This window comes from Scomber japonicus, chromosome 11, assembly GCF_027409825.1.
Source record: "Scomber japonicus isolate fScoJap1 chromosome 11, fScoJap1.pri, whole genome shotgun sequence".
In the NCBI taxonomy this organism is placed as follows: domain Eukaryota; kingdom Metazoa; phylum Chordata; class Actinopteri; order Scombriformes; family Scombridae; genus Scomber; species Scomber japonicus.
The window spans coordinates 27,201,823-27,217,591 of NC_070588.1; the positions used below are offsets into that span (position 1 = coordinate 27,201,823).

The 15,769-nt window shown below is 40.2% G+C and overlaps 3 protein-coding genes across 3 annotated transcripts in view; 2 read left to right on the plus strand and 1 right to left on the minus strand.

The window, feature by feature from the left end:
- xpo4 (exportin 4) overlaps positions 1–2,876 on the plus strand; it is a 64,386-nt gene extending 61,510 nt beyond the window's left edge. Inside the window, exons 22-24 of the mRNA XM_053328898.1 lie at positions 1–82; positions 379–471; positions 1,773–2,876. The exon at positions 1–82 is cut by the window's left edge and continues 36 nt beyond it. Of these exons, the coding sequence (XP_053184873.1) occupies positions 1–82; positions 379–471; positions 1,773–1,970 (373 nt within the window). The 3' untranslated portion in view covers positions 1,971–2,876. The remainder of the gene's footprint in view (positions 83–378; positions 472–1,772) is intronic.
- A 4,036-nt stretch (positions 2,877–6,912) lies between these two features.
- Positions 6,913–10,649, plus strand: eef1akmt1 (EEF1A lysine methyltransferase 1). Its single transcript, XM_053328800.1, has 5 exons — positions 6,913–6,927; positions 7,511–7,727; positions 8,500–8,582; positions 8,946–9,235; positions 10,192–10,649. Exons 2-5 carry the CDS (start codon positions 7,581–7,583, stop codon positions 10,323–10,325), a joined length of 654 nt encoding a protein of 217 aa, XP_053184775.1. The 5' UTR covers positions 6,913–6,927; positions 7,511–7,580; the 3' UTR covers positions 10,326–10,649.
- Positions 10,650–12,814: 2,165 nt separating this feature from the next.
- Positions 12,815–15,450, minus strand: il17d (interleukin 17d). Its single transcript, XM_053328796.1, has 2 exons — positions 14,666–15,450; positions 12,815–13,462 (listed from the first exon to the last, which is right to left on the minus strand). Exons 1-2 carry the CDS (start codon positions 14,974–14,976, stop codon positions 13,141–13,143), a joined length of 633 nt encoding a protein of 210 aa, XP_053184771.1. The 5' UTR covers positions 14,977–15,450; the 3' UTR covers positions 12,815–13,140.
- Positions 15,451–15,769: the final 319 nt, after the last annotated feature.

Sequence of the window (15,769 nt, forward strand, 5' to 3'; positions counted from 1 at the left end):
TTTGTCTCCTCTGGCTGAACAGTGCGCCAAGAACCAGGAGAAGGACACGCCTCTGTTCATCGCCACCCGACACTTCCTCAAGGTACGCCACACACCTGGCTGAGTCACATTTTTACCATGATACAACATGTAAGTGCTAAAATAATACAGATAAAACAACACTGATGAACTAATGTCACATTTATGAGGGTGAGGAGAACAACATCTGCAGCAGAAAAAAATAAAATCATTCTGAATATTAGTTCTGTAAGTCGATGCTGCTCACTGCTAACTTGGAGAGTCTTTGTTCTTGCAAAAGTCATTAGGATAGAAACGGATTGCTTTATACTATAATAATGATGTTCTTTTTACTCTGTGTACTCATTGTCTTGTCTGTAGTTGGTGTTTGACATGCTGGTCCTGCAAAAACACAACACAGAGATGACGGTAGCTGCAGGAGAAGCTCTCTACACACTCGTGTGTTTGCATCAGGTCAGTAAATTACACACAACACGTCAGCACAGAGACACTTCAGAGTCTGTTGACCCATAAAGGAGAATATATCTTATATCTGGTGCTTGTTGACACCTAAAGTAACCAACAGCACTAATAAGGACACTGGTATAAAGATGGATAGAGTTCACTTAACCAGTGATTTTTTACTTCACTTCTGCTGATTTTTCTTGTGCTGAATAAACAGCTTTGAAGAGGATTGGACATCTTTTTGAGCGTGCTCAGTCTGGGCTTTGTGGGTCTTTTATAAACTGTAAATGAGACGGTCTTAAAAAGTTGTCAGACTACTTGATATTTAATGTTTTGCTTTTGTAAGGATCAGCTGATGTTTTTGGTCGTTTTGGCAGCTGTACTGCGGAGTTGAGAGAAAATCTGAGCAAATTGACACATACTGGAAAAACACTTTAACATGTGAGCTGCTTTCAACACCACAGCGAGGCAGAGGTTTTTTGATAAATGATGCCAGAGACCCTCTAGTGGCCACTCTGTGTCATAGCAGGAAAATTCACATTTTTATCCACTGTCGATTTAACAGACCAAAAAATCTCTTTTAAATTTAAAACATGGCTTAAAGATAATAAATGAATCAATGCAGAAATTAAAACTGAAACATATTTAATGAAATAAGGTAAGAGATCTCAATAATCAGAACATAATGGTTGGTACACAAACACAACCACTGTTTTTACCTCAGTCTTGACTAATCTTCTATTTGATAATTGATAATGTATCATTCCTGGATTATTATTTTATCTTAACCTTTGTTTGTCATTAACTAATATATATTGGCCAGTATTCATCATAATATAACTGAAAGGTGAAACTATTCAATTATAGAAACTTTATTGCCCACTACTTTTAAACCAATCAATTTTACAACTAAGAAATGTTGACCATTTTCTAAATTTCAGCCTCTTAACTGTGATGTGTTTCATTATCGTATTATAGTAAAGTGAATATTTTTAGGTTTGGGGCTTTTGTTTGGTCACATTAAGTAATCATACTTGTAAGACAGGCTTTTTTTTTTGAGTATTTTTTTGACAGGTTTATACACCAAAAAATAATCCATGAAGTGAGAATAATCACCAGATTATAATCATTAGTTGAAAATAAACATGTGCACTTTGGTGGATAAGCTGTGTCATGTTTTACAGGTCTTATATATTTCAGACACTTGAGTCTATAATATTGACCCAGTTATTGAACCAGTCGGCTCTATTATAAAATCTCCGGCACTCTTTATTTTTGAGCTGATCATGTTTTGCTGTCCCCTGTCACAGGCCGAATACTCTGAGCTGGTGGAGACTCTCCTGTCCTCGCAGAGAGACGCAGTCATCTACCAGCGGCTGGCCGACGCCTTCAACAAGCTGACGGCCAGCAGCACGCCGCCCACCATGGACCGCAAGCAGAAGGTGGCCTTCCTCAAGAGCCTGGAGGAGTTCGTGGCCAACGTGGGCGGCCTGCTCTGCGTCAAATAACCACTGGAAACCGAATCCGGCTCCACTCATCGTTATGAAAAGCAACCAGTCAAACACCCTCTCTGACCCCCCCTCCCCTCCTCGCCTGTTCCTGAAGAACTATGGGTAAAAGAGACGGCCCGATGCCTCTGAGGACCTGCTGGGTATTCCATCTCATGCCTGAATGTTTACCCCGTTTGCCTTGGATTCTTTTTTTTCCCCCTTCTTCTTTTGGTTTTGTTTTCCTCCTCACTTCTTACACCCAGCCCCTCCAGCCTGATTGACAGAGTTAATGATGATGATGATGATGTGGTAACCATGGAGACTAGACTGCAGAGCAGACGGACTCAGACAGAGGATCCTGCCCTGTAAGACTGAAACAAAGGAGCACTGACCATCATGACGACGGGAGGCAGAGCAAGCAGCCGACGGCCATGATGTTTTGCTCCCCGACCACCTCCTCACGTACCTGGAGGCTCCTGGAGCACACACACACACACACACACACATACACACACACATACACACACACACACACACACACACACACAGTCAGAGTGATATTGAGGGACAAACAGGTTGCAGTTTTTGGAAAGTTGTGGACTTTTTTTCCAGTGTGAGGTTTTTGGAAGTTGCTTGAAGGTATTATAAGGGGCCATTTTGTTTCAAAAATGCCATGGCGACAGCCCCCTTCTCCCACTACACACACACACACACACACACACACACACACTTAATTTTAACAGTTCCCATTTTTAAACACACTTGCACACACATCGCCCCAATTCTCCCCAGAGTGCCTTTGTTTTGTTGATTGTTCTGTGTGTGTGTGTGTGTGTGTGTGTGTGTGTGTGTGTGTGTGTGTGTGTGTAACATGTCATACACCCACTGACAACTGTGCCTGCCATTCGCTATGAATACAGCGGATGCGCACACACACACACACACACACACACACACACACACACACACACGCACTCACTCACGCATAAACAAACATACATGCACACATTTCAAATGTTGCCATGACAACATAGGTTTGGCCGCCCAGGTGATGCTGAACCACACAGCACAGGAGGGTGTTTGTTGGCGCTGACAGAAAAAACCAAAATCAGATTATGTTTCACTAAAGGGTGTAAATATATATATCTATATAAATATATATATTTCAAAACCCATGAGGAGCGCGTGACAAAAGAAAACACTTCACTGAAAATGTTTTTATATGCCAGTAGATGGCAGGAAGAGTTGTATGGATTCAGCTTAAAGAAGGAGAAACTTGCTCTGTGTTGAGCTTTTGAGGTTTGATTTTTTTTTTCTTCTCTATTTGGATTGTAGTATTATGTTGCGGCCCCTCTCCCTCGCGTCAGTGTGGCGCGGCGGACAGATGAACGTTCGGCCAGAAGATAAAGTTTAGCAGATAAATCTCTAGTAGTATTTTTCTACAGCAGCACATCCTCCATTGTTTTCCGCTCTTCAACACACACTGGATTGAAAGCAGAGACTGTTTGAGTTGAAGGACAGCAATAACAAACCAAATAAAAAAAAAGGAGCAGAGCCACTCGTTGAAGCATTATGTTGGAGACAGAAACCCCCCTCCTCAGTTCAGAGCACTATTCTGGTTATTGTAGAAGAGCTGTTTTTTTTTTGTTTTTTTTTTTGTTAATGAAGTGTAAAAGTGTACATAAACTTATTGTATAAAAATGTTGCGGCCTCTTCTTTTTTTTCCTTTCAGGTGTGTTTGCTCTGTTGTAATGTTTTTACTTTTCCTTCAGTTACAGAATAAAGTGACTGATTTTAGAGTTTAGTTTGTCAGCTACACCAGCAGCTGTTCTTCATGATGGAAGCAGGAAGGTAAAATACTGTCTATTTGTTTTACTTTGTCTGGAAATGATGCTTCTTTTTTTTTAATTCACACTATCAAAGACATCTTAAGTTCATTGAAAGAGATGGAATAAATATTGAACTGGAATTTTTATTTTAGACTGAAGTGGAAAGGTGTCTGCAGGGTTCATTGACTGACATTTGAGAGTTTTTGATATTTTAAAAGTGCAATTTATTTGAGAAAATAAATGGAAAACTATTGACCAGTCAGAAAGCAGTCTGCGTGATGTCACTCCCCAAAACATCAAAGTGTCTGATTCTCAGGTGAACAAACCTCAAGCTGCATTTAAAATGTGATATTTATTTAAATCATTGAGTCTTATAGCATGTTTAATGTCTAAAGACTTAAAATACTTTATTTCTGTGGTTATAAACTATGATTTATCACATTAACTACACCAAACCTTCCAAATAAATCAGGTTTTAAAAGACAATTTAGTTTCAGTATGAATTCAGAATCATAGCTGAAGAGTTTTCATTAAAGATGAATAATAAGTATTTTATGTTTGGTCACTACTTTTGCAACCATTACTGATTGTAATGGAATAAACTTGGCAGAAATGGAATGTAATCTTCATAAATATGTTTTAATTAGTGAATAATCACCTGAAACTAAGACTCCTGTTTTCGTTACCTTAGAATGAGCCCTTTATATCTACACAGGGAGCGGGTCTACTTCCATGTTGCACCGCCATGTTTCTACAGTAGCCCAGAACAGACAAACCAAACACTGGCCTTTCTTGTTTTTCGCAAGTTTCCTTGGAAGAGAAGGGTGAGGGTGGGGTATGTAGGTGTTCAACCTTACTAAGTACCAATTAATCCTACACACTGCACCTTTAAAAAGCAAAAGAAATCCTCACTAACTTCTCCAGTGTTAGTCCTTGTTTTAAGATCTGTCATGTATTTTGAGTTTCAGTGATGGGATAAGTCAATATTCTGATTTTAAAAGCCAGTGAGTGACTGAGGTGGTTGCTGGAGGGATGGAGAAAGAACAAAAGAAATAGAAGTTAATATTTTTTAAGTTGGAAGCAGGAGAGCCTCAGACAAGAGAGTGAAAGAGAAAGCTGATTCATCAAGTCATAGTGAGAGTGAATGTGAACTTGTTTGGAATGAAGCTGTGAGGTTTGGAAGGAGTTTACTGGATGTGGAACTTTGTTAGAAAAGCAAACTGTGGAAAGATGGATTAAGAAGGAAGTGGGAGTGAAGTTAAACTGATTAATATTAATCGCTCCGGTTTGATAGTCGCTGAGTGAATGTCAAAAACACAGATGGAATAAAACTTGAAAATCTTGGTGTTGGTTTTGGGTTGGATATGTACCCAATGACATGTTTTCCACTCAGCTAGAAAGCTCCAATAAAAGATGCTGATGGAGTCTCAGAGTGGATGAAAGGGAGATATAAAGAGAATAAAGAGGTTAAAGTAATCCAAATCTGTTAAACTTCACTTTGATTTGTTCTTGGATCACATGTTTAACCAGTAAAGCAGCATGTTCCCAAACCTTTGTAGTGTAAGAATAGTTGTAAGTTTGATTATAGTTTGTTTGTATGTAGGAGTGATTTTGCCACATGTGGTAAATGTGGGGAGAAAGATCCAGAGAGTCTTCTTTGCAAAGAGAATCATGCAGCATGGAAGACTAACTGTCCAAACAGAGTGAGTGGCAGAAATAATCAGGGTCAGGTCTAAGAAGAGACTTAAACATGAAGAAGTAGGTAAGAAATATTTAGCTTTTGTATGGATGAGGTGAAGTTTTTGACCTTTTTGACAGTCATGATTAACCAGCCCAAGGCTATTTGAAAAAAAAAAAGAAAAATTCTGGTTGAAGTCACTTTTTCTGAACAGTGACTCCAACCAGCTGCTGACTGTTGTGGTTCTGACGGCGGTTTTGTAATGTCATTTTGATCTGATTGGCCTGGTTGTCTGCTACAAGAAAGGTTTTGTTCTTGCTCCCAATATCCGTTGATGATTTTAAAGCATAAATAAATCATTTACTCAGTACGGATGAATGTACAAACTACTAACTACTAATAGAACTACTTTACTTCATTTAAACCATCTAAGCTTGGGATGTCAAACATGCGGCCTGTAGACCAGAACGGGCCTGCCAAGGGGTCCAATCCAGTCCACTGGATAAAGTTACAAAGTATGAAAATTGCAGTAAACTAATTCCAGTTTTTCAATCAAATGCACCTTTAATGCTATTCTCACTTATTTTAGCTCGCCATTCACAGTCAAGAACATCCAACTTGAGATAACTGACTTGTAATGTGATTCAGATTTGAAGGACATATTTGCCTTGGTTAACTTGGACACATTAAATCAGTATCTCTTACCAGGGTAACCCTTAAACTGACCTGGCTGCTAAAATGTCTCTTTATGAACACGCTTTTTCTGTGATGAGCATCAATAAAACAGAATGAGACATAACATTGTTGAAATTCCACTCATTTCTCTCAAGACATATCAGGCTGTCTATCTGTTTTGTGAATAGATGGTTTATTATAGTTAAGTTATAGTAAAGTTATAATAGTATGTATTATTTGTAGGTTTTTATGCAATGGTTTTACTGGTCCAGACCACATGGGATCAAATTGTGCTGTATGTGGCCCTTGAACTAGAATGAATTTGATTGATTGATGATCGTTAATAAGGACCAAAAGAAATCACTACTACTAATAATAATGTTTGCAGTAGTCATACAATGCAGTCAAATTCAATTATGAGCATGTGAACCATCCCATTGGCTGTGGGTGCTCTGGGTGCTCTGGACTGAACCCTGGATTTTGTCAACTAGATCCTCAGCTGTGATTAACTGTGTAAACCTGTATTGTAGATACAATGAGGAGATTGAAGTTTCTTGGAGAAGGTGTGAAGCAGCTGTTGCAGATGCTTTTAGTTTCTGTCACACGCCTGAATAATAGAGAAGTTATATCAGAGTGGGAAAGGTGGCAAGAGGTGATTCTTATTTTCATCCACTAGATGGCGGTAATGCGACTTTGGATACAAAACGCCACTAAAAACCCGCAAGAAGAAGAAGACGTCATCATTCCTGGACTTCTCACATGTTCACAACAGCAGCCGAAAGATCCTGAGGAGGTGAGTGTGTTACTATTCTCTGTCACTGTGCTTGTGTGTGGATGTGTGTTATGTGTGTGATACGAGCTTTCTGTGCTGCTGCTGCTGCTCTCCACCAACACACAGCAGAGCAGTCACATTCAGTGTGTCTGTTTGGATCTCTGCATGAAGTCCTGACAGCAAACTCCTCACTGATGTGCTGCCAGTTATAATATAGATAGATCATGATCATCAACTCTAAGTAATGATTAAACCCATTTAGAAAAGTTCATTTTAAAGGTTTCTTCCAGTTTTCCAACTTGAACTTCATCTGATATGACTTGATTGTGCTCTTTAAAGGTTCAGTTCTTCATAGATAGATAGATAGATAGATAGATAGATAGAGTCTATATACTTGAGATCCAGCTAAATAAAACATCTATAACTATCCACATATAAGCAACAGTATATGTAATGAATAATAATAAAATACTCAGTGTGCAGATCTAAAATATCTATAAAAACTAGTGTACACAGAATACAGTCTAACACACCACATTCATTACTTGCTGTCTGTATTGTATTTGAATATTATCATTATCATTTTCTTATCTTTTATTTTCAGGAACTTCCTCTCCTTCATTCCTTAAGAACGGCAGATCTCCTACACTTCTTCCTTCTCTGACCTGTCAGAGATGAGTGACAGCGATGATGATGTCCCCACCCTGTCGGCTCACACTCTGGCCGCCCTGCAGGAGTTCCTCAGTGAGACGAGCAGCGATCTGCCTCACAGCACCGAGCCCTCTGACCAGTTTGCTGTGGGAGCTGTGGAGGAGGACTGGGTGAGCGTGCTGGTGCACAGACACTGAGGGTTAGACATTATGAGGAAGCTGCATCAATTCAGAGCTGTTATCTGACTGCTTGTGTCAGCTGTTAAAATCAGTTTTGGAGCTTTGAATTTGAGCTCACAGCTGATTTTATTGGCTTATCCCAGATGTATTGTATTTATGTATATTTGAACTGATGTGCAAAATAAAGTTGGTCATTTTTGCTTGAACAATGAAAGAATCATCAAAGTTTCAGTCAATAGGGTTAGGGTTAGTTAATTAGTTTATCAGGGAACCTCAGATTTCATTATTAGTGTATTTAATGAAAGTCTGATCATTTTGATTTGCTTCATATTTAATGTCATTTATTGGCTGCTTCTTTCTACTTACATCATTACAAATTGAACATCTTTGGGTTTTGGACTCCGTAATCTAAAGATATCACCTCGAGCTCTATGAACTTCTGATGGGAATTTGTCAACATTTTCTGATGTCATAAACACTAAACAAGTTATTGATTACTCTAAAAAAAAAGTGCTAGTAATAATAATTAGATTAGATAGATTGTCAGTAGTCATGGCAGCAGCTCAAACAGCCACTGTCAGTCAAGTTCAAGTACATAGAAATGTTACTTTTACATTCACACTTTATTTCAACTTAACGTCAGTAAAGTAGCTTGTTCAGTGTCACTGATGTCTCTGTCTTTCACTGTGTGTGTGTGTGTGTGTGTGTGTGTGTGTGTGTGTGTGTGTGTGTGTGTGTGTGTGTGTGTCTGCCCACCCACCAGCGGATGAGCCAGTTCTGGTACAGTGATGAAACGGCAACAAAGTTAGCTGAGGAGGTCATACGTGAAGCTGGAGAGGGAGGCAGGTAAAGCCACACACACACACATCACCTATTTTACATATTATATTTGACATGATATTTTTAATTAATTGACATGACTGTAGAAATCTCTTTTCACTTTGACACTGTAGGTGTGGACATCAGTCTGTGTGTTTTCTGTTGATGAACAGACTGAGCAGCTTTTCTCTGTACTACTTAACAACATAGAAAGAAGCCTTGTACTTATAGTTTCCAAAGCCAAAATGTTTGGTTCATCAATTTGTGCCAAATGTACACACAAGAATATGAAAAATCCACAGAGCAACAAACCTGAACCGTCCCAGCTTCATCTATAGCATGAGTTTCTGTTAAAGTGTGTTAATGTTGCTGTTTCCTTTTCACCTGCAGGATAGCATGTGTGAGCGCGCCCAGTGTGTACCAGAAGCTGAAGCAGGGTGTTGTGGACGGGTCAGACCGGGTGTCAGCTGTGGTGTTGGAGTACGACCGCCGCTTCGCCACTTATGGCGACGACTTCATCTTCTACGACTACAGCGAGCCGCTCTCCTTCCAGTCCAGAGTGGCTCCTCAGAGCTTCGATGTTGTCCTCGCCGACCCGCCGTACCTGTCTGAGGAGTGTCTGGGCAAAGTGGCCAAAACCATCAAGTACCTGAGCAAAGGCAAAGTGCTGCTGTGCACAGGTGAGAGGAGGAAGAGTTCACCCCAGTCTGCACCTCTCATGTCTTATCATTAGAGTATCATTAGCAGCTGATTTTCTAAAAAATCAATAACATCTACTGCAGTTTTAAAGGTATTTTTACAATCTTCAGACTCTTCTTAACATCTGGATAAACATCTGTCCACTGCATGATAAAAAAGAAAGATTTTCAAAATAATTAAAAGTGTAAAGAGTGCAATAAGAGAGTTTGAAAAAGTCTACTTTAGATCTTAGTTTCACTGAGCACATTTAGCTGTTTTTACTTTTTCAACAAAGATAGTGTTGGGGATGGGAATCAAGAACCTGTTCCAGTTTAGAACCAATTCCAAATTGTCCAATCCATCTTAATCGTATGCTTCCCAGCTTAGCAATTTCTGTTATTGATGCACAGGAACAAAAAAGGCAGAACTCTGTTCTTTCATAGAAACAAGTAGATCACAGTTTTAGACTTGAGGTAAAGGGTAAAAAGCTGTGCACATTTCTGATTCTGAAGTAGTGTCATATAAACAGTATAAGGTATTCAGTTTTATGATTTTTACCTGCCAGCCAATCAGAAACAAGTGTTTTCTGTGCTTGTGGTATAAAGTGACTAGTCTTTTAAAACCAAACCAGCAACTTACTTTTGTTATTTTTTGTTTAGTTTTATGTGATTATATCATGTGTCTCATGTCTCTAATGCAAGTGTTCAGTTTTTAGACAGAATAGACAATCTCAGTACAGCAGGGTGCATTTCTGTCTGCTGCAGTATCTGTTTTGACCACTGGAGGGCGACACAGTAGAAAATAATCAGATTCTTCACATAACTCTAGTGGCTGTAAATGATTTTTTTTTTTTTTTTAATATAAAAAGTTAGAAGAACAGCTCTTTTTTATTTCACTCCTGTTGTTAAATGTCTGCGCAGCTTTTTTTTACCACCAGATGTTTGTGTCTGTTCTGCAGGAGCCATCATGGAGAGCGTTGCTAAGGAACTGCTGGATTTAAAGATGTGCAGCTTCCTGCCGCAGCACAAAAGAAACTTGTCCAACGAGTTCCGCTGTTTCGTCAACTACCCGTCCCGCCTCCTGTCCTGCTGATCCGCCGACTCTCCGTCTGGTCAGCTGATCAGAGCGAACGCAGGCTGGAGGAGGGAGGACATCACTCAGACATTTCTGAGCGCGTAGCCTGGCTCTGTTCTGCAGCAGCGCTCCTCTGCTGCTGATGGATGAACAGAAACATTAAGACCTGCAGCAACAGTGGACACATGTCATCCTCTGATTTTGCATTTTTGTTTATTTTGGTTCCAAGTGGACTCAGGGCTGTAAACAAGTCGGCATGTTTACTCAGCAACATTTTTGTAAACTTCTGGTTCACAACTGAAACAATAACTGAACACATTACAGAACATTTTCTGGTTTCAGCTCCTCCAGTGTGAGGTTTTGCTGCTTTTGTTTTTAAATTAAAAAAAACAGAAATCAAATTTATTTTAATCAAATGTCACAGTCCGTTGGCCAAAATGACTCAAATGAGGCTCTAGAACATTGAGCTGGACGTGTTTCACTGTTATAAAGATCAGGTCACACTTCTCTGCCTCAGTTTTATAGTAAACTGAAAACAGTCTTCTGTGGTTCTGGACCAGCTCTGTCAAGTCTGTTGATCAGGCTGATGGTTCATTTAGGATCTGATGAGAAGAAGCGTTGCTGTAGATGAGCAGTTTGTGGGTTAAGTATTTACTGTTCATAGTAATTTGGCTCATCATATCAGTGCAAACCTGTAATATGATGGAGGTTCTTCTTACACACATAAATCACACATATTGAGGTGCAGTGAGAGTTGAGCATAATGCTACATGACAACAGCCTGGAAATGTACTGTAGTCAGGAATTGTATTCCATTGTTCAATATGTTTGTGCATTCATCATTAAACTGGTCAGTTACACACAAAAAAACCTCTTACCTCTGCTGGTGTGTGGACATGCAGATGGTTTTGCAGCTATCACTCTCTGACATATCTGCCTTCACCCAATAAAAAAAGCCATGAATGGAATGTGTTTGTGGTACTCACAGCATTAACCCTTACATACTGTTCAGGGTCAGCATTTCCCGAAACAAATTGAAGCAAACTGCATCTTTTTTGTGTGCAGCTGATGCACACTTTTATAAATGCAAATGTACAAATTTGACCTGTGTTAATTAAAAAAAACAAAAACAAAAAATCAGCATTCAGACAGTTAATAAAATGTTCTGGACCATAAAATAGTGATTGTATATGTTTTTCCCCCATAAGATAAATCAAACAGAAGCATTCATCAAACATTTAGTAACATATTGGGGCGACTGTGGCTCAGGAGGTAGAGCGGTCATCCTTCAATTGGAAGATTGGTGGTTTGATTCCCGGCTCTTCCAGTCCACATGTCGATGTGTCCATCTTGGTCAGCGCATGGCGGGCGTGGTACATGTGTCTTTGTTAGTTTGCCCCTGCACAGTCATTTTCTCGAACCTGCGCCCACGTTGTCTAAATAGCAAATGCACTTGCACCAGTCTGTGTGCCTATGGGTGTGTTGGTCTCAAAATGAGGTGTGGTCAAGCGCATTGGTGGGGTATTGCTAATTTGAGGCAGAGAAAAAAAAAGGTCTAGGGCCCCATTTTAACGATCTCTAGTGTATGGCGTGAAGCGTGTGGCGTAAGTGCCTTTTGGCTGTATGCAAATCCACTTTTGCTATTTTAACGGTGGAAAAACAGTCACTGCGTTAGGTGCATGGTCTAAAAGGGTCGGAACGTAAGTCCCCCATTAATCATAGGCGTGTTTTGGGCGTAACACGCGGTAAACCAATCAGAGTGTCATCTCTCATTCTATGTATCAGAATCAGTCAATAGCAGTAATAATCAATGAAACTGTCAATGTAGTCATGTGACCAATCCTGGTAAATCCGTCATCAAATCCGCCAAGGTGTGTTTTGGGCGTAACACGCGGTAAACCAATCTGAGTGTCATCTCCCATTCCCTACCAGGATTGGTCACATGACTGCATTGACAGTTTCATTGATCATTGCTGCCATTGACTGATTCTGATACATAGTGGCACATCATTGTGACTTTTTTTTAATATGTATATTTAATAGCAAAATGTTTTGAGAAACTGTGTTCATGTCCTTCAGGACACAATGTATGAAACTGCTACCAAAGAAATGAGCAAAGTAACAGGACATAGTGTTTGGAAAGACACACTGCTGCTCAGAGACCTAAGTGTCAAACCCAAAAAACAAGTGCAGGAGTACAGAAAGTGAATCTGTGTGGCTCTCAAACTTCTTGCATCTTAGTATTTGCTTCTTATCATGTTTGTGCCAATTGTGCTTGCTGTCATTTTGTTTCTCCATATTATAATTCTGCTCTAGCTGCTTCAGTCTATATACTATATATACACACACACTTGTCTTACATGCATGTCTGTCCTTCATCCTTACTTTTCCTACCAGATTTAACTAAATAAGACTTTTTCGTTTTGTTATTTGGGTGAACTGACCCAAAAGTCAACGTGTACTTCAGGGTTTCCTTTAATCATCTGTATTTTTCAGGCCTGTAAATCTCTACAGTTGTTTGGGCTGTCAAGTAAATACAGTTCATTCAGATTCAGTTATTTGGACTTTAAATTTTGCATCATTAAACAATTGTAAAGTCCAAGTTGATTCCAAGTTCAGGTCCAAAGGGGGTCAGAACCAAGACAATAAACAGTCCTCAGATGTAGATGAAATCCTTCATTATCCAGCTATACAACGTTTACTATATTTATGGTCATTATCAGTGATTCTGCTTTACAGGTGTGATATGTTAAGTTGTTTGTAATGCCAGTGAATGAAAAGTGAAAACCCAACAAAAGTGGATCAGGTGCAGTGAAGCTCGGCTCGGTTTCCTTCACACTCTCTTGCCGGCAGAGACAAGCGGTCTGGTTTTGGGTTCTGCTCTCACCAGGCTCTGGTTTCTGTTGCGGCTGCTCCGCTCCTTCTCCAGCAGTGGCACACAGGTGCATCCCACAGCGACGGACACGTAGATCTCAGTGTAGGAGTGGCGGCCACCGATGCAGGAGCCCGTTCTCCTCAGGATGACAGAGGGAGCGTAGACGGGGGTGCTGCGGTACTGGGTGCTCTCCTCTCCGTACGGACCCATCAGGCAGCCCTTACACAGGCAGTAAGCCTCTGGGATGTAGCGGGGGTACCTGGCTGGGTCGTAGGAGATCCTGCAAGCATGAATTCAACACAAGCTTTTTTATTTTGTGGGATCAAAGTTCATATTCTTTAAGGAAGGTGGGACCATAAACTCTCCTAAACATATGATCATATATTACATGTTATGGTTTACCCCAAATAGTCATGAAGTGTTGATTTCCCTACATTATGACATTGATTGGGTTCCTATGATGAATTTTGTAAATCAGTTATTACCAGTCAGGAACAAATGACAGCAGAGGTGTTGATCATTGAAGAATAACAAGGATATGACATGGGAGGTGTCATTTCATTTCTTTACGTGTCTTTACATTTTCTTTAAAATTCTGATGATCAATATTAATATGTGATCTGCCCTCATTTTGACCTCCCACTACAACATGAAGAGTCTAAATACGTTGTTAATAAACTGATCCTGCACTTACATCTGCCAAATTTCACTTCACAAACATCAGACTGGTATTTGCACATAAATCACAGTGTAGTGGAGACTTTAGTGGACTGAGGGACATTTACATAGGATGTGGTGTAAAGTTGAGCAGCTTCAGGATGTCTGGTGTTTCAGTGCATCATTTATAAAATAAATGTGTTTTTTTGTTTTTTTTTACCACATTAGGTAACAGAGTCAGTATGATTAATTCATTTATTTATGGTGTAGTTTATGTTGCAGATACTGTGTTGTCATTATTGGATTTTTTAAATTACTTTTTTTTAGAACAATGGCCTATATAACCATTAAATGCAACCTTTCTTAATTTATACTCAATTTACAATGCAAATCTGCTGATGTTCATGCACAGCTGCAGTATGTAGAATTGAGACATTTTAATTTAACATGATTGTCATTTTCATCAGGGATCTCATCTGAAATGTGCCTCATTAATCTTGTTGGGGTTTAATCTCAGCACTGTGCCTGTAACTGCTGGTTAAAGGTTAAGAGCATTAAATATTATTAATAACACTGTAACGTTTGTATATTCAAAGCTAAGTTATGGAAACATTTGCATCGTTTAGCTCTGTAGATGAATTGCAGTCATTTAATTTCCAATATTTCATATTTTTTCCAACAGCATAATTTCTTTATGTTTGATGTTGGAATGTAAATGAGTCTTTCATGAACATAAATTGTAGTTTATAAGTGAGAAATGAGAGTAGACCATGCATGCTGACATTTTAACTTCATGACAACAGAGAAGCAGTCCAGCTGTTCTCACCTGTAGGTCCAGGGGGAGATGCTACGCAGGCTGACCGGGAGGCGGGTCTTGCTGTCGGTCAGGGACCGTGAGGTGGTCGGGCAGGTCAGGTTGAGTTTCTGCTGCGGTTCCAGCTGCAGGGCGTGGTGGAAAGCGCTCAGAACTCCGACCGAGAGCCGTCCGAACATTTGCTCCAGGATCTCCTCCGGCAGATCCAGGCAAGACCGGGTCCTGACCGCCTTCTTCCTTATCCGACCTACCCCGGCTGCCAAACTGAGCAGCAGCACAGCCAGGTGCAGCAGCAGCAGCAGGACGTAGATCCGACGCGCCATCACTGAGCGGTGTTGTGCCAAAACGCGTAACCGCTGAAAAATGTTTCCTTCTTTAGTTTTCCTCTCGTCTTGTTTTTGAAATATACAACAAGGAGACAGAAACAAGTGTGACTTTTGTTCCAGAGGCAGTTTTAACAACCTTCCCTCTGTTATAATCCACTGAAATGATGAGAGCTTTGTACAGCCAGAGGCAGGAAATCAGTCCGCTCTGGCGCTGGAACCGAGGCACAGGCGCTCCGCCACGGAAACTCAGAGAACATTTTGGCACAGCGTGTCCACAGCGTCTCCAGGAGGAATAATTGCCTTAAGATTAGAAATGATGACCAAACTGAGAGTTGTCACACCTGCCACTTGATGGTATCGACGACAGAAACTGTCACCAAGTGCGTTTTATCAATGCTTTTCTTCGGACAGCGTGTGCGTAAAAATGGAGCCGAAGAGTTTGTGCGCGCAGGAAAAGTGTGATTCATTCAGAGGAAGTCTAAATCACACTGAAGTACTGACAGATAAAGTTAAGCCCCGGCAATAAAAAAAAAAGCTGCTGTTGATGGGAGTGGGAAGTCCAGAGTGCTCTCTCTCTCTCTCTCTGTGTGTGTGTGTGTGTGTGTGTCTGTGTCTGTGTGTGTGTGTCCTGGCTTCACACCAGAATCCACTTCACATTAAGATAAACTGGAAGCAGCTATTTTCATCCACTTATGACTGTGACGTTAGGGTCAAACGGCCAGCACTTTTAATTATTAAAAAGCTATTTTTCTCCCAAAGTCTATATTCTACTGTCATTCAGTAGATATAT